The sequence below is a fragment of the Anoplolepis gracilipes genome, chromosome 5, assembly GCF_047496725.1.
Source record: "Anoplolepis gracilipes chromosome 5, ASM4749672v1, whole genome shotgun sequence".
Classification (NCBI taxonomy): Eukaryota; Metazoa; Arthropoda; class Insecta; order Hymenoptera; family Formicidae; genus Anoplolepis; species Anoplolepis gracilipes.
Window position 1 is genome coordinate 158,530 of NC_132974.1, and position 27,319 is coordinate 185,848.

The following is a 27,319-nucleotide window of genomic DNA, read 5'->3' on the forward strand; positions in this document are numbered from 1 at the left end:
GGCTTGCAATAATCAAAACTGTACTTAAATTTCTAATTAAATATGTGTAAATTCTATTTGCATTATGGAAATATAGTCAATATGTCAAATTATGTTTAATAAGAAAAATATATATTATATTCTTATTTTATATATCCTTTTATATATCTTATTTTATAGTTTCTTTTTAATTGTAATATATAAAATTGAAATATATATATATAATTTATTCTTTATTCAAACATATTATTACAAAAAATTTAATAAGAAAAGAACTTTAAGAGCATTGTTTCACAATTATAAAATTTAAAGAAAATAAAATTGATATTTCAGATAATATATAAAATAGATTATATATTCCATAAACGTCACAGATCATTTTATAGCAGCTGCTTTTAATATAATTTTAATAAAAAAAAATAAATTTTATAAAATTGTATATTTTGGTCAAATCTATATAATTCCAAAATACAAAGTCATGACACTTAAAGAATTATATAATAAAAAATTAAAGAACTTAAATATTAATTAAAATAAATAACCCAAAAGTTGTATACATGGAGACAAGTAGAAAAAAGTTTTTATGAATTTTACATTGAAATTATTTGAAAGGGAAATGTTTGGTCTAAAAAAATCCATTACTCTTATATATCAACATACAAATAAACTATATTAAATTTTTCATATAAAAATATGAATGTATATCACAATGCTTATAAACTATCTAGTATCTAGAATATCTGTTTAATTGGTCGAAGAATGTTTGGCGAGATGTGTTAAGTTTTTATTATCTCTCGTATGATTATATTGTTTAAACATACGTGGTTTGAAGCGATCGTGAAGTACCTGCGTACGATTCAAGACATAAACTACAGCTTGAAGACCACCTATGTTTACACCAACCGTTTTTGTCATCCAAAATAAATCACCTGCTGCCTGCAAGGCCTAAAATAAAAATAAAGCAAAATTTGTCTCTAGATTTTATAATAAAATATTTGATTTTTATTTTATTCCTTTAATTACTTTAATATTTTATTTTACTTAATTTTCACACACACATAGTTATAACCAAAAAAAACCTTACTTCTTTAAAGCTATATCTATCATATGTAAGCAGAACCAATCGTCCATGTGACAATTTCACTACTCGTCCGAGTTCCAGCAAAAAATGCTTGTAAAGAGTTTTGTTGTAAGACTTATTTCCACTTCTTTTACCAAAGGGCTATAAATTATTAAAAGAAAGAAAATTGTTATTGTCTAAAGAAAAACATAAAAATATTAAAAATATAAATTTAAATTTCATAAATTAATTTTTATACCATATCAGTGACAATAATATCAATAAATGAATCCTTAAATGGTAATTTTGAAGCAGTCCATTGTATGAGATCTATTTTGCAACCATTTGTAGAGGCATTCATGTTAGATTTGGTTCTATCCACAGCTCTGGAATCATTGTCTCCACATAAGACATACGAGCATGGGTAAGCTAATGTTGCCTGAAAAAATTGATAATTTCTTGTTTGTGAATGAATATCAATAAACTATTAAAATCACACTTCAACTAAACTCTAATTAATTTAATCACATGTAGCAGTTCAGTCCTATCAAATTTCTACATTTTATTAATATGAAAAGAATTATTAAAATTATTATACTTGACATATATAAAGAAAGACTAAATCAGAAAATTAATTAAACATTTGCTTGTAAATTTTTCTAAAATTAAATGAATTAATCTTCCATTAATTGGAGTTTAGTTAAAGCGGTTTTTAATCTATTATTGTGTACAGACTTCTACAGGAATAGAACCTCCTCCACACATAGGATCTACTATTATGTCTCCTGGCTTTGGATTTGCCAATCTCAGCAAGTTATAACATATAGTTGATCTGAGAGTAGTTGGCCCAAAACTTGCAATATTTCTGCGATGCTTGGATTCGTGTGTTACACGCAAATGTGTTATCAACAAATCTAAAATATTAACTTAAATATATATAAATTATAAATAAATATATATATGTCAATAAAATTAAATTAAATAAAAAATTAAATGACAAATAAAAAATAAAATTAATAATATAAATTAATTTAAATTTAATTAGTTAATACAACATTTTGCCTTAATCATTATTAATATATATTTCATACTGTTAAGAAATTTAATGTATTTTCCGTTAAAATTCTTCTAATTTTATCTAATTTATCGTACCATCAATTAATTTGCAGACAACTTCTAAATGATACTTTGTTAAATCAACTATCCAGTGATACTTGTCCTGCACTATTTCTCCAGTAATCCTGGCAATATCCTTAGACTCAAACGCATGTTTACCAGTCCTCTCGCATGTTACTCTGTACTTAAGTATATCATTTTCTTTAGATTCGGAAGGATTTTGACCTCTTTTTTTTCCTTTATTTTCTATTTCTTTTTTCTCCAAAATGTCCTGTTCCAATGATTCGTGTTCTCCTTTCTCTTCATCATGTATCTCCAATGCCTCTGTTTTGGTTTTAAAAGCTTGTTCTTTAACTGTGATATACTCTTCAATCGTTGGGTAAAGCTTGCCCATAAATCTTGTTGCACATTTCCATGCATTGAGAACTTTCTCCCATTTCTTATCCAAGTTTGACACTACATAATTATGTACAGATTTTAAATCTGTTTCTTTGTCATTGGTAAAAGAAAGTCTTCCTATATCAACTACTATGAATACATTATCTATCGATCTCATTTGCTGAACCTATAATATAACAATAAAAAATACATCATAATTATAAATATAAAAATATTTAATATATATATATATATATATAATCTGCAAAAAAAGTACTTTTGCAAATTGGTCCCAGTTTATATTAAAGTAAATTCTTCCACGTTGCTTAACCATCTGTACATCTTTGCCCAATTTTTCTTTGCATTCATCAATTGCCTCCCATTCAAAACCTATTATCAATCAGACAATTTATTAGATTAAATAGATTATATAAATTAAATTTAATTCTTTGAGAATGACAAATATATATATGTTTGGAAGCTTTTTTTTTTCAAAAAAACAGCAAATATATACATATACAAATTTTTAATTTTAAACAATAAATATCATATTTTTTTCTCTATTAATAAAATTAAAATTTTCTAAAAATAGAATTAATTTGATGACTTTAGAATTCAATAGATCAAAGAAATTATCAATAAATGAAATAAATTAAAAAAAACAAGTGTAGAGATTTACTAATAGACATTTCTCTTCTCTTATTCAATCTGAGCCTAATAAAAAAGAAAACAAAGATGTATCGTAAATTGTAACAAGTCAATAAAAAAAGAAAAAAATCAGAATCTAGAGCGTTGTATCGATCTATGCAATTGATTGTTTCAAGGAATATCAAATTTTAATTCAATTTTAATCAAAACAATGTTTGTTTTCATTAAACAAATACTTTTTATGAATTTTGTTTTTGATTTTTCAAAAAATAGGTTAGGATTAAGAAACACGTGTCGCTTTTTAATTTACAATCTATACCTGTATCTACAGTGGTTCCAATCGTAAAAATATTATCATTACATACGTCAATGGACTCTAAAAAGAGTTTTTTCAAAGAGTTATAATCGCTCATAATGAAATCTTTTTTTTCTAGTATGTATAATTGATATTTGGTCCTTCGAAAAGATATGTGTATGTATTTCTCTCTCTTTCTCTCATTTATCGTGTAAAAAAAGCCTCGATCCGAATTCTAGTTTCAAGAAATGTGTCGCCAATCAGCTGGCAGCTTTCACAGAAAAACGGCAATTTTATTGGCTTGACAGTTCGCGGACCGAGGCAGTGTTGTTCTCGAGGCCACTTTTTCTCGCGCATGCGCGGCGTAATATAGAGATACCCAGTAATGTATATGTCATGGTTACAAATGGGCGCAAGTCTTGGCGGAATCCGGAGTGATTAGGCTAGATCGGTGATGTCAGAAATAAGACGCGGACACGTAAAATGAAAATAAAGTTAATGTGCTAAGTGTTAATGTATTGAGTGAAAGTTTTTCGGTACGAAGCGTGAAATTTCCTCTTTTCTTCTAAATTATATACATTACTGAAACCACATTCAATGCGCATGCGTGAGAAAAATCGGCCCCGAGAACAACACTGCGGCGTAAAGTTACTGAACGTCCACGAGGGGCACGAGGCACGAGGTGTTGGAAAGAGGTAAAAGAAGAAAGGTTAAAATTGGATATATATAATACAATTTTAAAATAAGAAAAGTGCCATGAAAATAAAAAATAATTTACGAAGAAATCCTTTGAGTCGACCTAAAGAGAAGGTTGACGAGACAAACAATAAAGATCAAAATGAATTAAGCACCTCAGCAGGTAAAACGTCAGAGGTTCTGCTGCCTTGTGAAAATAATTTTAACCACATTAAGTGCAAAGCTGTAAGATATAAAAAATGCCAGCAATTAATGAAGGAGAAACTGAAGGCGAAAAAGGAGGCCAAGAAGGCGAGGATACAAGAAGGTGCTCCAAAACAAGTACCTCACACAATAGAGAGTCTACGAGAGAAGGATGAGACTATGATTGCATCCAGTGATTTGAATGATGAGGCGAATCAGGAACTTAAAGTCGAATGTGAACACGATGAATTTGCTAGCTACTACAGACAGGATTACGAGCCCAAGGTTCTCATCACATACGCTGATAATCCAAATAGGAAGACGAGAATTTTTGGCAGAGAGCTCACGAGGATGATACCTAACTCCCTTTCGCTGTACAGGAATCGTTCTGGTGTCAAGAAGATAGTGAAGAGTGCTACTGCCAGGAATTTTACAGATATAATAATTGTTAACGAAGATCAATGTAAACCAAGTATGCTTATAAAATTATATGATCATTCTGATACGTAAAATTTTCAATAATATCAGCTATATATGTTTATTATACAAAAAACTTCGTAGCTAAACTATTATATTCTAGATTATTATACTCTAGACATTTTTTAGAGAGCTGCAAAAGTTACAAAGATTTGATAAGTTTTTATATATTGATTATAGAATCTATATTAAATATAATTTATGAAATATTAAATATAACAATTAAATACAATTTAAATTGTTTTCATATTTAAAGAGTTTCCTTATACATTTTTTAGATGGAATGTTGATCATTCACCTGCCAGATGGTCCTACTGCACACTTCAAACTCAGTAATGTCAAAATAACGACAGATTTGAAGCGTAGCCATAAGGAAATTACGGAACATAGGCCAGAAGTTATTCTAAATAACTTTAGCACACGTTTAGGATTTACTATTGGTAGAATGCTAGGAGCGTTGTTTCATTATCAGCCAGAGTTTAAAGGCAGGAGAGTTGTGACATTTCATAATCAGAGGGATTATATATTTTTCAGACACCATAGGTAATTTTATAGCAGCTATTTTTAATAGTATATATTAATAAATTTCATAACAATATTCAGTCAATTTTATGTAATTTTATGTATGTATATGTGTTTGTAAGCATTATTTATACTTTATTATTACTTACAATAATTTTTATGTTATCTAAAAGAACTTTGTGATATTTGATAGAGATTAATATTAATGTAAACTGTTACATAATTTAATATGAATACATTTGCAGGTACGAATTTAATCTAAAAAATGGAAAACCGAGATTACGAGAAATGGGCCCACGATTTACTTTGAAGTTAAGATCATTGCAACATGGAACGTTTGACAGTAAATATGGCGATTACGAATGGATTATACAGGGTCGCAGACATGAAATGGAGACGAGTAGAAGAAAATTCTTTTTGTAAAATTTTTATGTTGAAATCAGAAAGGAAATGTTTTATCAAAAAAATCAATTTACTTTGAAGTTAAGATCATTGCAACATGGAACGTTTGACAGTAAATATGGCGATTACAAATGGATTATATAGGGTCGCAGACATGAAATGGAGACGAGTAGAAGAAAATTCTTTTTGTAAAATTTTTATGTTGAAATCAGTTAGACAGGAAATGTTTTATCAAAAAAATCAATTACGATTATATGTGAAACAAATAAACTTTATTAATTTCTTTATATAAAATTACTATTAATTTCTTATATAAAAATATGTGAGAATATTTGTATTATAAAATTGAATATATTACAAAAATTTACCAAAGTCATGATTTTAAAAATATTGAAAAATGAAATTTAGGTACACTTTTAATAAAATAAAAATTTTATTAAGTATCTTATTAAAATATAAAAATTTTTCTCAGATATTCTTAGAACAATATACAAAATAATATAATAAAGCATTAAGTATATCCATGCAAGATATAAATTGTAACTTAAAAATTTACATCGTCGTCGTTCTCAGAATCATTAGCTGCTTATAAAATTTGAAATAAATCATTTTTATCATCATAGAATTTGTCTCGAGAGAGCCTATAATATAATAAAATATTCTATTTATAATTTAGTCTAAAATAGTTTATACTAATATAGCTTAAAAGAGAAATAAATTTTATTTTATTTCAATAATTCTTTAATATTTAACATTATTTAAATCTCGTATATATAGTTATAACAAAAATTTACATTTCATTAAAGCTATTTATTTATTTTAAATTAGTAATAACAGTGATCCAAATTATAGAGCATTTTCCAACAAAAATTGAAGAAATTGTGAAGAAATTTTGTATATTTATTTTTACTTCTCGAAAGACTGTAGATTTTTAATATAAAATAAGAAAATTATTCTCTTTAAAAAAAGATTGAGAAAATATTTAAAAGTTATGATTATATAAAGAAAAAAAATTAATTTTTACCCCATATCAATAATGTAACACCAATAAAGGAGTCCTTGAATGGCAAGTTTGAAGTCTACTATATGAAATGTATTTTACATTTAATTGTCGAGGAATTCATATGAAATTGTATCCACAATTCTCTAGAAACATTGTGGTCACAATAATAGATACATAAATATCAATAATAAGTTAATATATCTGGTATTGTACACGATATATATGAATGAATGTCATAAATTATTAAGCCAAACACACCAAATTCCGATTAATTTTATTCATGAATTAATTTATTAATTTAAAGAATATCTACATTTTATTAATATTATCTTATTAATAAATTGGATGGATTTAGTTTTTTGTTATTTATCATAGGAAGGAAAGATTATAGATTAAAATGACGAATTAGAAATTTGATTGTACACAATATAATTTAAGTTGAAATAATTACTGATTCAGTTTTTATAAAAATTTGCCAGTCTTAATTGCAATATACATATTGTTGACTCGAGAATTGGCTCACAACTTGCAATAATTGGATCTATAAGTTATTAATAGATTTAAAGTATTGAGAAATAATTATAACTACATATTTAGCGAATCATTATTTATATCTTATTGTTTAAATAATTGACATCTTCGTTATATTTAATACAAATAATTATAATTGAATCGGAATTGACATATAGAGGAATAAAATACCAATCTTCTTAAAATAGAATAATCATGTATTTCAAAAAAAATTTGTTATTGATATAAATATTAAGGAAAAGCGAATGTTTCGGTCGAATTTTTTCAACCATCTTCAGTGAGTTTAGATAACAAAAATAATCAAATGGACAAAGAGCAGTTACAATTATCGGCCAGAGTATAAAAATAATTGAAACAAAAAAATAAAAACAAATAATAACAGTATAATAATAATAATGCGCTAAATTATTCAATTATTATACTGTAATTATTAATTCTTTGTATTAAATATAAATAAAAATAATGTTAATTATTTGGATAAGAGTAGCAATATATATATATATATATTAGTAAAGATAGTTAACTACTCAAAAACTGTCAAATCAGACAAAAATTGATCTCTATTGACCTCGTATTTTTTTAAATTGATTGAAACTTTTTTACGTGAAATTGATATAAAATAAAATTAAAGATTGAATTGCATGACTATACTAATACGAGAAATCTTACAATTATATTATATAAATATCATATAAATAAACAAAATAACAAAATAAAAAATAATAAATTTTATTATTTAAAGAAGAATATTTGATTTAAAAAATAATAATGCATCTAATAATTTAACAAAAAATATAAATTAAATTGTAAAGACTCAATGATAATAAAATAAAGAAAAACAAAGTCAAATAGGATCAAATTGCAAATTTAAGTGCATGTGCATATAGCATATATTATTATAATGTAACGTGAAAATAATTATAAAATTACTTTTAACATGCTAAACGTTTTGATTCCTGTTTCGAGATCCTCTTCAGTATTGTAAAAGGTTCAAAAGGTGATGATTATATTCGCAAAAAACCAGCAAAATACAACAAGTCATTCCAACATATATAGAACAAAAAATAAATTATAGTAATAAAAGTTCTAGATAAACCAGCAAAATGTAACGTACAAACAAAAGAAATTCGAAATAATCAAAATATTATAATATGGTTTTATTTAATATTTTTAATAATGCATGATTATATATGTATAATATTTAAAATTGTTTTATATTATAATAATTTATGTGTGATAGTTCTAACTTTCATTATTGTTTGTATTGTTGATTGTTTGCAAAAGTCGTCATTTTTTGTATTTTTTTTTAAACATTGAAGAAGATTTCAAAGAGAGGATTGAAATGTTTGTTATGCAAAAAGTAAGTTTGCATACATACACGTACATTATACAAAACTAAAATGATAATTGAATGATATATGATTAATTCTTTATTATCTCTTTTTATTTCATTAGAGTAGGATTTTAATTATTTTATATGATACAGTTTTGAAATATAATTTTTTTTATTCTTATGATATTTATGATAAAATATCATATTTACGAATAAAATTTACCAGAAATTTGGGTTTTACGCTTTTTGTGTTACAAAAAAATTATTAAGAAAACAAAATTCAATAAAGGATATAATTATCTACAATTGTACCGTTATCATTAATTGTACGATCCAATATAGATTTCCTTCTTACCATATAAAACAAGGTCCCATTTTTTACATATTCAGTCACTTTCTTACCGGATATTCTGTATACGGTAAATTATGTGTAGTAAAAGCATTCTAACGGTAACTGTACCCAAGGAACATTACAAAAGTTATTGCCACTAATTTTTTCTACACTTATGACAACTGATTCATTTTTCGATTATCTTATCTCAATATTTTCATGCACAGAATAATGAGAGGAATCAATTGGTGGAAAGAAAACACAGTTGTTTTAAAAAAAATAATTGTAATTGTTTTTATATTTTTTTTTTAAACAAGTGCTTATGTGTTTTCTTTATACCAATTGATTCCTTTCATTATTCTGTGTATGAAAGTATTGAAATAAGATAATCGAAAAATGAATATCTTACGAGATATTTCATAGTATACATATGAAATTATATCAAATTAAAGTATAAAATATCTCGTAAACTATTATTTTTGGCCATCATATTTTTATAACTTTTTACGCGGAATATTGTAAGGAATCGATTTATAAAAATAGAAATCTATTCATAAAAAAATCAGGGTAGTTTTATTTTAAAAAATTATCTGAATCTTTAAATCTCTGAAAAAATAATCTTAAAAAAAAACTTTTTCTCTCATCATAATTACCCCCTCGAGTAGTGCAATCTTTTCCTTACAATTTTTTCGTATAAAAAAACAAACAAGATATTTAAGATAATTATAATTTAAGTATATAAACGAGCTATGTATACACATATATACAGGATGTCCGGTAATTACCGCCCTACCTCTCTAGGGCAGATAGAGTAGGTCAAACTGAACATAAAAGTCCCCTACCATTTTGCGATTTGCGAAATAATTATTAAACTATTAATTAAAAACACTCAGCGAACGATATTATATGTATACATATATATACATATTTCTCAATAATTATTGCGAAAATCGCAAAATGGTAAAGGACTTTTTTACTCAGTTTGATCCGATCTATCTGTACACGAGAGATTTTTTACGAATTTCCGGTGTATATGTATATATATACATAGATAGATAGATAGATAGGTCGTGATGTCTGCGTTTATAATCGACAACATTGTTGCGAAAAACTCAATGTTATCGCAATTATAACGTCAACAGTATGTGAAGTTTATAAAATAATTTTTCTATTATTTTCTGCGAAATCGACGCATTCACATCCGCGTTTGACTCTTATATAATGGCAAGTAACAACAACTTAAGAATATTAAAATTATAACTTAAAAATATTAATATTACGAAAGCTGTATATGTAATTGCAATATCCATATTATGATTGTTATATTAGTAAACTAAAATTTTATAATTTTGTGTTGAAAATTATTCTAAAACAAATTAATTTTATAAAACATTTATTCGAAAATATATTTATTTCAGAATGTATATAACAAATAAATAAACTATTTGTATAGTGAAAATAATAAACTAGATAAGAGAGATATTGATATTATAAAAATTATAAGAAATATTTTGATATTATAAGAATAGAATTGATTATAGGATTATAGGAACCTTTAAACAAAAGTAATAATATTACATAATTTATTATAAATTGGAAAATGCACACGTGGATACATATAAGAAGAAAGTTAACTAATAATATTAAAAATATAAATAAATATTATAAATTCTACAATAATTTTCAAGTTCGTATAATAACTATTAACTAATTAATTAAATATAAATTATGTGACAATATATGTATATTCAAAATCATATTATTAAAATATATTATATATAATATTATTGAACAGTTGTGATGGTTACATATTTATTATTTTATTTATTATATAGACATATATACACATAGACAATAATTAAAAGTAATTCTTATAATAATATATTAAGAATAATATTAACAAAATATTATGCTTAATAATATTAAACTGTAATTATATTTACATGTGTAAATATATATATATATATAAATATATATATATATATATATATATATATATATATATATATGTATGTGTATATATATGAATATGTATATTATATATTTAAGTATAAATATTATTTATATATGATAATTTCTTAGTATAAAAACAGTATTATATATACATATATTTTGTTGTAATTATGATTATTCAGGATTAATTTCTTTTGAAAACTTCTTAATATTTTAAGGAAAGAAAGAATATATCTTAAAATATTTCTTTATTTCTCCGATTTCAGATAAACGTCTTTGTAGTTTTTTGTAAGCACCCGACATCCATTCTTCCATAATATTTTTATACTTGTAAAAACTAGCTTCAATATTTGCCTAAGTCAGATTATTTTGAATTAATGTAATAAATTTGTGCCATCTTAAAAGACTCACATAATTAAAGGACAAAATACTTGTGACATATATTACAGATATAAATATTAATAGAAAACTTAATATAAATGTAATTTTGAATAAAGTTTACCATTTCAGGGCGAGTTCCATTTTTCTTGTATATACGCATAAAATTAGTTTTGTACGCTTCAATCTCAATGATATTTCTCATAATATTTCTAAAGTTCAAGATCTATGTAAAATAACTTCATCAATATTTATTGTCAATAAATAGTAATTTTATTTAACAAAATTTTTTAAATTTAATAAGAATGTGTAACGAAATAGTATTTCGGCAATTAGCTTAATAAAAGCATAATTTGAAAAACCCTTCTTAATTTTTGACAAAAAATTATTTCCTAAAACTTTGCCAAAAATTTCTCTTATTTAAAATTATATGTATGCCTATATATCATATATGTATATATTTTATTTTAAATATATTGGAAATAATAAATAATAGTAATTATGCATAATATAGGGTGACTTCAAAGATTTAAATGACCTGGACATATGTTATGACCTCACGGATTTGAATGATCTTAACGTAAAGTGTTATGACATTAAGTAATCGATAGCTTTTAGGCGTCACTTATTGTTTATTAAAAAGTTATAAAAAAAGGATTTTCACAAATTACAATAATTTTCAGATTTTAGGGTACAGTTTTAATATGTAAAAATGTATATTAAGCTCGATAATCTAAACTTTTTCAGGTATAAGACCAACATTTTCCCACTCCTTGTACATTTGAGAAGTAAATATATGATGTATGTTATACAAAAATATATGCAACATAACTCAATCTGTACATAACTGTTATACTTATATACGTTAATAATTTTGATCTCGCGTTGCGTAAACAGTTCAAAACCCATGTAGAATCGTGCAGTAATAAATCTCGTTTTGCACTGAAAAGAGAGGTGACGTAACAGAATTCGCTTCGCTAAAGATTTTGGAAATCCAGAAAGTAAAAAGTGTGATAAAATTAAGTATGGTTTATTTATTCATGTGTAGGTAATTAGTAAATACTAATATATACTAAAAACACATTTTATAAAATGTACATAGTGTCGAAAATTATATGAAATTTGTTAAATTTACTTGTTCTTTTTTTGTTGCTTATAACTTTTTAATAAACAACGAGCGACGAATAAAACCTTTTGAATGTTATTCAGGGTCAAGGCCCATACAACATATGTAAAGGTTATTCAAATCTCTGAATATGCTCTTAATAGGCTTTTAATATGCATAATTATCATTATTTATCATTTTCAATATACTTATAATAAAATATTATATATATGTATACATGATATATATATATATATATATACATATATATGTATATATATATATATATATATATATATATACATATAGATATATAGATATATAGATAATAATTCTAAATGAAAGCAATAAATTTTAGAAGTCGAAAATGCGTCGAAATTAAAAGGGGTTTTTATACATATAAGCATATAACTCCTCTCTGAGCAGTTACATTCCTCTAAATAGAAAAGTAAAAATTAGGTTCTTATTTTTTTCATCAAATTTTAGACAAGTTAAAAGAAATGAAATTTAATGGACATTTCTTACTAAAAGAAATACTTATATTTTTTAAATTTTCTTGTAATGTTATAAAAGATTAAACTTATGTTTTTTCTTATTAAGCAATCCTTATTCAATTTTTTATTAGGACTTTTTAACAGCCTACAATGTCATCATTTAAAAATATACGTTAGAAAACTTGATTTCTTTAGAAACTTTTTATTTGTTTTATTATTTTTATAAAATCAATAGTTTATGTAAAAATTTTGCATGTAAATAAATAAATACAATATTATGCACAATTTTATTCTTTAATTTAATAATGCGAAAAAATTTTAAAAATATAATTAAAAATATCCTTGTTGCCAGTTGAAACTTACCATCAAATTTCATTTTTTTAATTTGTCCAAAATTTAGGAAAAATAAGTAAAAACTTAATCTTTACCTCTCCTTTTAGAATAGTGTAACTCTCAAGAGAGTGATATAGGAATATATGGTTATATGAAAGATCATTATTATTTTTCAACAAAAAATTATCTTTGGTAGTATATATGTTACAGACACTTTGTAAATCTTTAAATGCTAACTTATAAAGATTCGGCGTTTTATAAAAAGGCTGAGTTTTTTTTATAAAGAAAGTTGATTTTACAAAAGCCTGCAATATATATATATATATATATATGTATATATATGTATATACATTAGATATAAATAAGCTTAATAATGAAAAAGATAATCAGGTTTATAACATTTACCACAATTAATTGTTCTTCAGAATACATATGATTAATAATGGCAATAATAATGGCAAGTCCATTGATACTTCTATAAAAAACAAAACAACACATATAGTTATTATGCGTAATCAATTTTCGTAATTGTAAAAAGTATTAGTTCAAGAAAAAATTTCTAGTTATTACCTTGGCCTTAATTTATCAAAATTGTTTAATATTTTCAAAAACACATTATTGTGCTTTACATGTTTTGCAATAATAAAAAAAAAACTAATCATATTTCTCTTGATTTGTATTTCATTATATGTTTCGTTATGTTTGAACATTATTGATTCTAAATATTCTTCTATAATTTCATTTGAAGCACAAGCTAAAAATTCTAAAAGTCTATCATTATTATTATATTTTTCCGTTGAATTGTCCTTCACCATACGCCAAATATGACTCTCTGCTAACAACAAACCTTTACAGTATAACCACTCTTGCCACCACGGTAAAACTCTACAACATCCAAAAATTAAAGTTTGATATAAACATATTTAGGGCTATAATATTGTATCTTGATTCAATAATTGAATGTGCGAATAATGGTAAAAAACTGTAATACTTAGAAAAATTACTTATTTTTATCCGACATATATACAATATGCAATATCAATTTGTTATAAGCTTTTATGAGGCAATTCGGGTCATCGAGAATACACAACCATTTAATAGCTTCTTGCCTTAAACATTTAGTAAGATCACTTTCCTTAGGCTCTTCTTCGTATTTTATTTTCTCAAGTAGATTGGTCAATATATTTTTTATTTTTTCCTAAAAGTTATTCAAGTCAAATAATTATATCGGTTTATAGTAAACGTGTAGCATTGGACGTTCAATTTCTGAACAAGTAGATTGAAAGAAAAGCAGGCTGAACGAACAGCCACTGCAAAGTCCCAACATTACTTATTTTAGATTAACATCCCTTGATCTCTTCATGTAAAAATAAATTAAAAAATTTGAATGTCTAGCTTTGTACGGACACGATTCGAGTGGAACACTATTTTGTTGGAAAAGAAATGAATCTCATTTTATTCTCAAAATTATCCAATTAATGTATTAATTTTAATCTCAAATTTATGCGAGAGCGTCTTATGTTAACGTAAAAAATTTGGGTTTATAGTTTATACGTATAAAAACTCTTTAAGTTACTAAAAGACACTTGAACGAACCGAATAAATGTATCTCACTTACTGAATCAATATGATTTAATTCAGTAAATTAATTTTTAAAATTCCGGTGGTTTTTCATAAACATTCTGAATACATATATTTGTGTGTGTGTGTGTGTGTGTTCGCGCGTGTGCGCGCGTGTGCGTGTGTGCGCGTGTGCGTGTGTGCGCGCGTGTGTGTGTGTGTGTGTGTGTGTGTGTGTATATACAGTGCTTGACAAAAATCTGAGCATAGATGGTTAAAAAAAAGTTAAAAAATGTTTAAAAAACGTTCAGTCAATTTTGCAATATGATACACTCAACTTATTTTGTAATATAATTAAGTGACAATATGATGTACATCTTTAACGCAAATTGGCATATCGCAGGACCAAAAGTGAAATGGCAGACATTACTTGTGATATTTCTTGTGATATAAAACTCTTATAATATGTAAAGTATTTACATTAAATCGTCGTATTTATTTCATATCACAGCGTTATAAATTTCTTTATATCGAAATAGACACATTATTATAAAAGAAATTATACATATCTCTCTGTTCGTTAATACGGATAGCTTTAGTAAATAACCACTACACTCACTATACTGTTTAATTTGAACCACAGCATACATACAGGCATAGCATGCGCGAGCGAGAGAACGTGAGGGCACAGTTCAGAGTGTGTCTTTTTCTACGTTTAGCTTACTCTCACTTCTCGAACGTTCACTTTAATTTATTAACAACATCTGATACTCTTACAAAATTACCGATCTTTTTTTATTACTATACGTACATATTATTTTAAATTGAAATTTTAATAGAAAATTACTTTAACATATGAGAAAAATATATATTCAAAAATCTAATGTATGTTTAACAATTATAATATAAAACTGAAATAAAAACTTTTCTTAAATAAAAGAGATTTTACTTTATCTTAAATAAGAGTAAAAAAAAACATACTTGAACCTTTTTAGCTACATATATTTTATTTTCTTGGAAAATATGACATAAAATAATTTAAAAACTCTTTAACTTATTAATTCTATTATTTACCTTGACATTTTGAACTTCTTTATCTGGAAATGGAAATATGCTCGACATGTGTTCAAAAGCTTTTATCATAGGATACCATGCTATATAATTTGTCTCTTGTCCAAGATAGCTCGTCAAGTTCCAGAATAGGAAAGAATTGAGTTGGCCATTTATCATAAAATAAAATGCATCGTCGATGATTTAGCACGATTAAGAACATGTATTTTTGTATATTCTATAGAGTTCAAATATTCTGCAATTTTTTGCCAGTTTTCAGGATCGTAATTAACGCGATAGTATCCTGTAGTAAATAATTTTTATATTATTAAATTTTCACTTAATTGATTTATTATATTTATTAAAAAATATTTATAATTATCTGCATTTTAAATATTTGAGTAATTATCCAAATATTAAAAAAAGAAAGACAATTTATAATAATTAAGAAAAACATAATTTTAGAGTTATATTTGTAGTAATATTGCGTAGAATGAAACTATATAAGAAATTATAAATCCATTTATATTTATTTTAGCTTAAATAATAATACATGCAAAATTGAATTTATTTCACGTTAATCGATAGTAAAATGCAGAGAATACGTCATACATTATTTTTTGAAATACTAAATAATGTTACTATGTATTTATTTATATATTGCGTAGTTATTAAAAAAGAATATAGTTAACATTGTATAATGATTTAATATTTTAATTATGTAGAAATATAATAAATTTGTTAATCAATATTTACCAGTTTGTCGTAAATTGAATATTACCCAACCATTATCTTTTACAGAAACTTGACAATTTGGCTGGGACGACGACAAAAGTATTAATCTTTCGTCGTAAAACAGAATTTTATGCTCCCCAAAATCTGGATTATTCTGGGAGGTATAAGTTACAGGTATCCAGAAAGCGTATTTTTTAAGTACTTCATAATTTTCTATTGTTATATTATATACATTTGCTTTATTTGAAATATCTCGCGTTATTTTCAACACAGGATAATTTATAGATTTCATCCAATCATTTACTATTGTTGAAGGAAGCATTAGTTTTTTCTCAGGATATAATTTGCTTAAAATATCTTGCATAGTGAGCCATAAACTTTGGAGAAGATTCTTCGACTTAAACTCACTATATTGGTTAAAAATTGGCATTATTGACACAATAAAATCAGTACTGATCGTAAATTACGTATAAAAAAAATATCAAAGTGTTATTTAATTTATACACTTTATACAACTTACATAATAGCAGTATTTAATATTTTAATATACCTTGATTCTATAATGAGTAAGTAAATAATATATTAAAATAATATATACATTATATTTCATAATATACTCACAAATTTAAATGTTCATGAACCTTCCGATGAAACATGGTATCGGTAATTACATTCTGCAGCATGCGTAATATTAAAGGTGCTACAATTCAAATAATAAAATGTGATTTATATATAAGTTTTCTTAGAAGTCTTTTAACTACATTTTTTATAATTTTTTAAATTTTAATTTACTAATATGTACATATGTAAATATATATATATATATATATATATATATATATATATATACTTATATTCAAATATATTTATTGACTTGATTCATTCAAATACATTTATTGATGTTTTTACCTTTAACGTAACCGTAAAAAGAAGAAAATGCATTATTTTCGGAAAAATTGGCTTCCTTTATAAAAGACTGATTGTGATTCTCCAAACGAAGTGATTCATAATAAACCTGAACTACAAATAAATTCAACATTTCGGAATCTTCGTAATCCTAAAGCAGAAAGATTTAATATGAGCGAATAAATATTTTGTCGAATGAAATGTACACATTTAATGCTTATATTAAATATAAATTTGTATTTTATCAATATGACCAAATATAGTAAAATTTTTCTATAATAATGTGTAGTGTTTGAAATAGTAGTGTCATTTAAAACTATTTAAAAAAGTCATGTCATTTAAAACCATTTGAAATAATTGAAAATTATGGTATTATTTTTTTCCGCATTGAAAATTTTATAATTTTAGAATATCGAGAGCCAATATACAATTTAGTCTTTCCAGATACGACAAAGATTTATAAATAGCTTTAGCAATTTTTATACGACACATTTAATGTTAAAAATCGTTTAAAACCTTTTTATTTTCTTATAATAAAGATTATATCTACTTATACAAATAAAATAATATTTTATTTAACATAAAACCATAAGAAATATAAAAATATATAATATATACTTTATACATAATTGATACATTAAGAATATTACTAAAACAATATAAAAAATTACCATGATAGTATTGATAGCATAAAGTCCATACATAGTAGTAAGACCATCGATTAACCATAACTCAGATGACCAAAATGGATTTACATCAGCAAACCATTGATGTGCCACTTTGCGCCCTATCAACCGCGCTACTTTTATTTTATGCGCAACAGAATCCAGATTTCTATCGTAAATAATATCTGTTTCACTAAAAAATATGAAAATTAAATTTGCAAGAGCTTAGTAATTACAAAAACTTGGCCAAATAATAATTTTGACATATTTTCTGATTTAAAATTAAAAATATCTTCTAACGGATAATATAATCGATATGGTATAATTGTATATTGTTTTTTATATTGTTTTGTACCGATTATATAAAAATTGTGACATAAATTATTGTCATATACGTGATATACATATGTATATATGATGTATTGAAGTCAACCTATAATTATATATATACAGATTATATACAAATTCTAACATAAATTATTGTCATATACGTGATATATATATGTATATATGATTGAAATCAACCTATAATTAGTTATAAAAATATATATATAATAATGTACATGTATAAAAGTTCTACATTAAAACAATTATATTTTAACGTATGTATTACTAATTTCTAATTTTATATTTTTAATTTAATTATTTCTAATTTTGCTTTATATATAAATTGTATTTGAATAAATTGATATTTTTAAAAATTTTTGAATTACCTATTTAACAGAAGGCCCCACATCTCATTGTCATATAGCAAACTATGGATTACCACAAATTGTACTTTTGGTACTTTCAATTTTTTCCATACACCTTCAAATATTATTATTGCTTCGGTTGCTATCGTTTCAGCAAATTCAATATGATCTGATTCAGGTCTCCGCCATGTAATGATTCTAGATCCTATGGTCTCAAATTTAAAGAAATCTGCTGACGAGATTACAACCGTCATGATATAAGTGGACATTGGAGGAGTAGTATTAAAGCATGTCCACTTCATATATATTTCCGTTTCATGCACTTTATATTTGCATGTTTCCTCTTCTTGTGCCGGCATATTTGAAAAAACTTGGTATTTACAATGATGTTTTATGGAAATATTGAAAGTGGTCTTGATTGTCGGTTTGTCCCAGCATGGAAATAATCGTCGGGCTCTAATCGCCTGAAAATGTATTACGTCCGACCTATGACATTTTAATAATATTGTTATAAATAACAATGATTTTTAATAATCAAAAGCATTATATATACAGAGTGTCTGTCCGTAAATGTTCAAACAAATATCGCAGTTGATTGAAGTTAGAAGAAAGTCGAATAAAAAAAGTTTACATGAATTTAAGTCCGTTACATAGTGCACATTTTTCGAGTTTTAAAGGTTATTTTCATTTTTTTTAACTATCTTAATTTTTTTATGTATATCATTTACAATTTGATAAAAATAAAAATTTGTAGTTACATATTTTTTTAAACACAACTGCGTTTTTTTACACCAATTGATTCATCTCATTATTCCGCACATAAAAATTTTAAGGTAAAATTATCGAAAACTAAATGTTTTGAAGTATTTTGTATTTCATGTAAAAGAACTATAACTTTAGAAACTTACAACTCGAAAAGTACATAAAAAACACTATTATATTATTTTAAAAAGCTTTTGAGATGAACTATAAGAATATAGAATAGGAGTTTTCTTTTAAAAAAATGATTGTTTAAAATTAAAAGTAATTTTTATGTGATCTTGAAACGGCTTCCAGGGTGAATGAAGTTTTCCTTAAAATTGCAAAACTTTTATATAAGACATTTTTTTCTAAAATGCTTTGCTTTTGAGATATAAGTTTGTAATATTTAAAAAAACTCACACTGTAGTTTATTCTAGCCATAGCGTTTTGTACACACAACATACACACACATGCACATGTACAAGATATAATTACTAGATATACCAGATAAACGGATTCTTTGACCAATTTGAAGATAATTGTTTTTTGGCGAAATTGTCAAAAAAGGTCATCATTATTTTAAAATTTCTCATTTTTGCCAATATATCTGCTTACTTAATTGTAAACTTTAAATTAAAATTTTTTAAAAGTTAACTGTAAAATTAACTGAAGAATGTAATTATATATGTTAATCTCTTAACGCCACAAAGTTTAATTTGCGAAAAACCTTTTTTGTTCAATCATAACTTGAAAATTATTAAATTGATGTCTTAATATTTTTGTTAAGGCGAAATTATCTTTAAATTGATTAAAGAAATCATAGCTTTCACATAAAATTTGGTTACGATACACTCTGTTTTATAAATATATATATATATATATATATATATATATATATATATATATATATATATATATAGAGCACAGGCGCGTAAAAAAGTACAGAAATATTTTATTTTTTATTTCATGCACATATATAATAAAATGAAATAAAGTATAAATTATTGCATACTCATTAAAACTATTCAATTTTCCATGATAATACATTTTTTAAATTTATATATATCATGTATTTAATAATAAATAGGACTGATTAACAATTCAAAAATAGTATAAAACGTTAAGTAATATAAAGTAAAACAAACATAGTAATATAAAGTAATATAAAATTAAATATTATAAAAAGAAATAATAAAAGATACGAGAACAACAATGACAAAAATTTATATTTATTGTACTCTTAATATTACTCACATTTCGAATGAGTCTCCCCTTGCGACTATAGTCTTCAAAGAAGTAATGTTTTCCGTGTTATTAATTGCAGTGACAAATTTTGTAATTAATCTGTAACGTCCACTTAAAGTTTCATTGAAATATAAGATGCAAATTTGCTTATTATTTTTATATTTAATATTTTGCGCACGTAAATATTTAACATTGGCATCTACAGTCTTATTTTGTAAGTCTGCAGTATACATGGATGAATCATTTGTCAACGCTCCAGATAAAAGAATCATTAATGCCGTTGAATTTAAATATATTTCTGTAATTGGACGAGAAATATCGATAATGGCACTTAATTCGCCGTAAAAAACAAAGTTGCCTTTTTTTTTATACGCTTCTATATGTAATTTGTAATCTTGATATTTATATATTTCATGTTCCTGGTCTTCTTTGAAATATGGTATTAACTTGACGTCATAATGCACTGGCATTATATCGTTAAAGTAATCATTAAATGTAATCGATGGGTTTCCCGTGTTTTCATTAATTGAAAAAGTTATTATAGTAATAAATATAAGACCGCTATAAAATGACAGTCTTAGAAATGCCATGCCAATTTTTAGGTATCTATAACAACTGTCCCTGTTGAAAGAAAGACAAATATAAAATAAAATTTAAATAATAAACTTTACTGCAAATAAATTTATAAAGTATTTTTTTAAATTAGTTTTCTTGAGTAATTAGAAATTTTATCCGTGATGAATAACAAACCGATCTACGTATATGAACATGCTATTTTCAAAAGATGATTATATTTTTAGTAAACTAGCAACGAATAATCAACGGAATAGTCAACAGAAAATTAAATTTTTTTCGATTTTTTTGGTATATCTCTTCAGGCATGTACAAATACATACATATATGTGCACGCGCGCGCACGTGTGTATGTGTATGTGTGTGTGCGGGCAACTAGATCAAAGACAATTTGATTTTATATATATTATATATTATACACATTTTTTTTAACGAAATAAACGTTTAATGTTTGTTCATTATTCGTTTAAATATATCGAATCAGTAATCGATTTTAAAGTAAGCTTGCAAATTATTATTGATATTATGAAAAGATATAGAATAAACTTGTGCACGGTATTATATAAACATGGCAATTTTTAACATTGTAAATGTATTATCCAATTTTTTATTATCTATTTAAAAATATATGGATTAAATATATAATTTTTTTTTTTAAATACTTCTCTTTTTTAGTCTTTTTTCTAATTTGAAGACATTCTATAACAATATTATAATAAAAAAAGATTTATGTTTTTGTCAGATATAGAATATATGTACATAAAACTTAAGAATATGTATAGGTTTTGTAAAGAATAAAAAAAAAGAAATGAAAGAAATTAATAAAATGTTCAACAATTCAACAATTTTGAAAATAATTTTTAAAGGAAATATATCTTTATCGTGTGTTTATATTTTAGTACGATTTAAATTACGTTTTATCTTTTACGTAACTTTAAAAGGAAAGTTATATAATATTATGTTTCTAGTAACTCACTCTGTATATTAAGAATGTTATGTTAATTATAACACAATTCCTTTTCTTATCAGAATTAGTTGCAGTTGATACTTTATCACCGTGAATCGTTAATCTGTACTATCGTGATCTTAACGCTTCAAGAGGTAATCGAAAACTGGCAAGGTCGATGTAATAGACATCATAATAAATACATATATAAATACACATATATTTACAACTTATATGAGGTCATCAAATTCTACAAAATTTAAATTTAGAATTATATTTATGATATTTTATTGAATAATTATGATATTTTAAGATTCATTGATTATGCTAATTTTTGATATTTATTTATGTATTATATATTTTGTTAATTTCATATACAATTTAATAAGCAATGTAGAAAAATAAGTATTTATGTTTTCCTATGTCTATAAATAATAATCTTTACATGTTGAGAATTAAAGATTTTCCATATCAACGTACTTTCATATATTTATTTTTTATGTAATACGTAAATAATATATTATAATTATTCTAATTAGTATATGTTAAAGTCATTTTAATCGCGTTAAAATGCTTTGTGCTTATTTCTATCGTCTATATTAATTATAAAAGCTAAGTATTCATTAATCATACAAACATTTTTTTTACAACGTGAGAAAATAAACCTTTATCGGTTCTTCTTTACTCGTTTTGAATAGGTACATTGAATCAATATTCGAATTAATCTTGCAAATCATTGATTATGTGCCATAACGAAAAAGTATATAGAATAAATGTGTGTACGATATTAAAAATTGTAATTTTTAACATTGTAATTGTATTATTTAATTTTCTATTATTCATTTAAAAATATATGAATTAAATATAAAAAATATTTAAAAAGTTTCCGTTCTTTAATCTTTAAATTCTTAATTCCAAAACATTTTATAACAATATGCAATATTATATAAAATGAAATTAACGTTCTTGTCGCACACTGTTGTATGAAAATTTAGAGAATTATATAGGTTGATGAAAAAAAGAAAAACGAAAAAAATAGAAAAAATTAATAAAATGTCAACAATTTTGAAAATGATAACTTAAAAAAAATTAAGATAAAGATTAAGATGTATTAGAAATTAAGATACTCATCGTGTGAGTTCATACTTCAGTACTATTTAAATTATACTCTATATATCTTTTTTATATATATCATTAGAATTGAAATATGATATATCTTTAAAAAGAAAGATACATCATATTTTAATTCTAATGATTCAAAATTCTTGGATATAAAAATGTTATGTTATTTATAATAGAATTCCTTTTCTTACGAGAATTAGTTGCAGTTGACACGGCCACACACTGCAAACCGTTAATAATGTTATACCTATTGTTATATATCTACACTATCAAAATCTTACCGTTCCAATAGATAATCGGAAATAAACAATGGCAATAACATATGTTAGATATTATAATAAATACATCCATAAATAAAATCCTACACAATGTAAGTAGTTTAAAGTAATATTTATATGCATATTTTAAGAATTATTGATTGTGAGATATTTGTGTATTTTATTTTGTGAATTTTGTATACATTTAATAAACAAAAATAAAACAATTTTTATGTCTTCCTATGTCTGTAATTATTAATTTTTAATCTTTACACGTTGGAAAATCTCCATATCAGAGTACTTTCACATATTTATTTTTTACGTAGTCCGTAAATAATACTTTATTATTATTCTAATTAATATAATATATTAAAGTCATTTTAATCATGTTAAAATCTCCTGTCGTTGTACGATAACAGAGCTGGCAAAGAGAACATTAGCGTACTATAACGTAAATACACCACGTTATTATTAATTTATTGTCAAAATATTTGAAGTACTATACACACATGTACATACGTGAAATATAAAATTATATAATATTAAAATAAGTATTTTAAAGCATAGATTAATTATCATTTGATGAACGTAATATGTTATAAGACTTTTTGTTACCTAAATTTTAATTGCTTGACTATTATTTCATTGTTTATTTTATTATTATTTATTATTTAATTGTTTTGCGTTCTCACTCTGACTTGAACTTAAATCATCGAACAATACAACAAAATATATTTTAGTCTAAATATTATTAAGGAAGTAATTGTGGCCTATAAGGAAATAATTATGGCAAGTAACAACAACTTAAGAATATTAAAATTATAACTTAAAATTATTAAAATTACGAAAGCTGTATATGTAATTGCAATATCAATATTATGATTGTTATATTAGTAAACTAAAATTTTATAATTTTGTGTTAAAAATTATTCTAAAACAAATTAATTTTGTAAAACATTTAATCGAGAATATATTTATTTCAAAATGTATATAACAAATAAATAAACTATTTGTATAGTGAAAATAATAAACTAGATGAGAGAGATATTGATATTATAAAAATTATAAGAAATATTTTGATATTATAAGAATAGAATTGATTATAGGATTATAGGAATCTTTAAACAAAAGTAATAATATGACATAATTTATTATAAATCGGAAAATGCACACATGGATACATATAAAAAAAGTTAACTAATAATATTAAAAATATAAATAAATTCTAAAATAATTTTCATGTTCGTATAATAACTATTAACTAATTAATTAAATATAAATTATGTGACAATATATGTATATTCAAAATCATATTAATAAAATATATTATATATAATATTATTGAACAGTTGTCATTGTTACATATTTATTATTTTATTTATTATATACACATATATACACATAGACAATAATTAAAAGTAATTCTTATAATAATATATTAAGAATAATATTAACAAAATAAAGTTTACCATTTCAGAGAGAGTTCCATTTTTCTTGTTCATACGTTTATTATAAGTTTTGTATGCTTCAATCTCAATGATATTTCTCATAATATTTCTCAAGTTCGAGCTCTATGTAAAATAACTTCATCAATATTTATTGTCAATAAATAGTAATTTTATTGAACAAAATTTTTTAAATTTAATAAGAATGTGTAACGGAATAGTATTTCGAAAATTAGCATAATAAAAGCATAATATAAAAAACCCTTCTTAATTTTTGACAAAAAATTATTTCCTAAAGATTTGCCAAAAATTTCTCTTATTTAAAATTATATGTATGCCTGTATATCATATATACATATATTTTATTTTAAATATATTGAAAATAATAAATAATAGTAATTATGCATAATAAAGGGTGACTTTAAAAATTTAAATGGCTTATTCGTTTAGTTTTCTAGTTGCTTGTTTATAAAAAAATAAGGTACATAGAAAAAATTTAGTATAAACTTCACATACTGTTAACGTTATAATCGCGATAACATTTGAGTTTTTCGCAACAATGTTGTCGATTATAAATGCAGACATCTATCACGAGCTATCTACCTATCTGTCTATCTATCTATCTATCTATCTCTTTCTCTCTCTCTCTCTCTCTCTCTCTATATATATATATATATATATATATATATATATATATATATATATATATTTATACATATAGAGTATCCGGTAATTTGTAAAAAATCTCTCGTGTACAGATTAGTGATAATAATTAATTTCGCGAGAGATTTCTTATTTCTAAATTAAGTAAAATTAAGATTACATTTAATTCTTAATTTTCTTATTAAGATCTTAATTTTAATATATTTTAAAATAATTATTATGTATGCTTAAAAAAATTTATCAAAAAGTAACATTATTGATATATATTATATAAATATATTTTTATAATTTTTAATATGATTTTCATATAAATAATGGCTTTTACTAGTAGGTAATTTATAAAAACAAATAATTAATAAGATTTTATTATTGTATTTATTATCATTGCAAATTTAAATGTAAATTTATATATATTAATAATTGTCAGAAAATTACTTTAAATTATTTAGGTCAATTCTAATATTTGTAATCTTATAGATACATTTTACATATAGATAGTTTCTTGATAGAATTAAGACGTAGCTGTAATAAAAAGAATAATATACTACTAAGATATATCAATCTATGTAGAAATAGAGCAATTTTCATACTTTAAATGTCCAAATGCAAAAAGTAGTTAAAAATTTAATCAGACTTCTTTTTTATAAACAATTGCACGAACGTGTTCTCAATTGTATTATACGTATTATCTTTGAGATATATCGCTCACAAACTAGACGAAGGATGTTAGCTTTTTTTTCAAAAATTGCCGCTATGTCGGTAACGCTTTATTTAGCGATTGAATAAGAAAACGAACATTTCGGAAGACGAAGAAATAAAAAAAGCTCGCTCTTAATCGTCGTAAGCAACAATTACCTGGACATCTTCGTTTTCTAGCTCGTCGATCAAAACCGCAATCGGATAAAGACTGTCGTCCGTGGTAGAGTCATTTTGCTGCCGGACAAACTAGCAATTTGATGTTTGATGCGCCGCACGTTTGTTAGGCTTTCTCGTGTCGCGTTGATGCGTCGACGACGATGCTTACGTTTTCGGAGCTCGAGCTGGATACCGTTTTCAGAATGGCACGTATAATTACAGCATAATTGTAAGGAACGTTTAGCAATGCAAAAATTCGCTCAACATATATATCTCACAACTCCACGCGACTCCATGAATCACTGACACATGATACGTGACACACTGACAATAAGGATGACCCAATTCACTGGCAGATGGCGACATCTTACGCTCATGAAAGCGCGATCTGTCTGTATTGCTACGCAATTGTGTGTGTAATTTTTTTTAAAATAAAAATCTTTTTATATAGAGCACGTTCGGGGAGACCACTATTAGCGCTAACAGCGTCATTCTATCTTTGTTACCCATTAAAAGTTGAACAAAGATAGAACGACGCTGTTAACGCTAATAGTGTCTGCTCGAACGCGCCCATATAGTATAGTATACTATAATATTTTCTTCTATAAATATCAATTAATGTTACACTGATTGTTCAGCTTTATATT

General features: G+C 24.3%; 3 protein-coding genes across 4 annotated transcripts; 1 reads left to right on the top strand and 2 right to left on the bottom strand.

Annotated features, from left to right (window-relative positions):
• Nucleotides 1-494: 494 nt before the first annotated feature.
• LOC140666188 (tRNA (guanine(6)-N(2))-methyltransferase THUMP3) lies at nt 495-3,681 on the bottom strand. 2 transcript variants are annotated; one of them, XM_072893103.1, is made up of 7 exons: nt 3,501-3,680; nt 2,811-2,923; nt 2,192-2,720; nt 1,775-1,965; nt 1,299-1,478; nt 1,064-1,201; nt 495-924 (listed from the first exon to the last, which is right to left on the bottom strand). In XM_072893103.1, exons 1-7 carry the CDS (start codon nt 3,592-3,594, stop codon nt 724-726), a joined length of 1,446 nt encoding a protein of 481 aa, XP_072749204.1. In that variant the 5' UTR covers nt 3,595-3,680; the 3' UTR covers nt 495-723. The 2 variants fall into 2 exon arrangements, with proteins under 2 accessions (XP_072749204.1, XP_072749203.1); XM_072893102.1 differs by having other exon boundaries at nt 504-924; nt 1,775-1,953; nt 3,501-3,681.
• Nucleotides 3,682-3,891: 210 nt separating this feature from the next.
• On the top strand, nt 3,892-6,048 carry LOC140666147 (probable ribosome production factor 1). Its single transcript, XM_072893024.1, has 3 exons — nt 3,892-4,827; nt 5,111-5,375; nt 5,600-6,048. The coding sequence occupies exons 1-3, from the start codon at nt 4,233-4,235 to the stop codon at nt 5,775-5,777; spliced, it is 1,038 nt and encodes a 345-aa protein (XP_072749125.1). The 5' UTR covers nt 3,892-4,232; the 3' UTR covers nt 5,778-6,048.
• Nucleotides 6,049-11,073: 5,025 nt separating this feature from the next.
• On the bottom strand, nt 11,074-27,001 carry LOC140666054 (aminopeptidase N-like). Its single transcript, XM_072892782.1, is given in 15 exon segments — nt 11,074-11,261; nt 11,410-11,511; nt 13,623-13,692; nt 13,788-14,102; nt 14,222-14,415; nt 15,852-16,033; nt 16,036-16,131; nt 16,584-16,969; nt 17,184-17,262; nt 17,472-17,619; nt 18,140-18,326; nt 18,847-19,311; nt 20,821-21,432; nt 25,179-25,280; nt 26,673-27,001. Coding segments are annotated over 14 exon segments (2,997 nt in total). The 5' UTR covers nt 25,199-25,280; nt 26,673-27,001; the 3' UTR covers nt 11,074-11,120.
• Between the last annotated feature and the right edge of the window lie 318 nt (nt 27,002-27,319).

Excerpts from the sequence above, each read along its gene's own strand:
- LOC140666147 (XM_072893024.1), top strand. The coding sequence starts at position 4,233 with ATGAAAATAAAAAATAATTTACGAAGAAATCCTTTGAGTCGACCTAAA. Across the intron at positions 4,828-5,110 it reads CGAAGATCAATGTAAACCAA|ATGGAATGTTGATCATTCAC; the intron begins GTATGCTTATAA and ends TACATTTTTTAG. Across the intron at positions 5,376-5,599 it reads ATATTTTTCAGACACCATAG|GTACGAATTTAATCTAAAAA; the intron begins GTAATTTTATAG and ends ATACATTTGCAG.
- LOC140666188 (XM_072893103.1), bottom strand. The coding sequence starts at position 3,594 with ATGAGCGATTATAACTCTTTGAAAAAACTCTTTTTAGAGTCCATTGAC. Across the intron at positions 2,721-2,810 it reads ACTGGGACCAATTTGCAAAA|GTTCAGCAAATGAGATCGAT; the intron begins GTACTTTTTTTG and ends GTTATATTATAG. Across the intron at positions 1,966-2,191 it reads TGTCTGCAAATTAATTGATG|TTAATATTTTAGATTTGTTG; the intron begins GTACGATAAATT and ends TATATATTTAAG.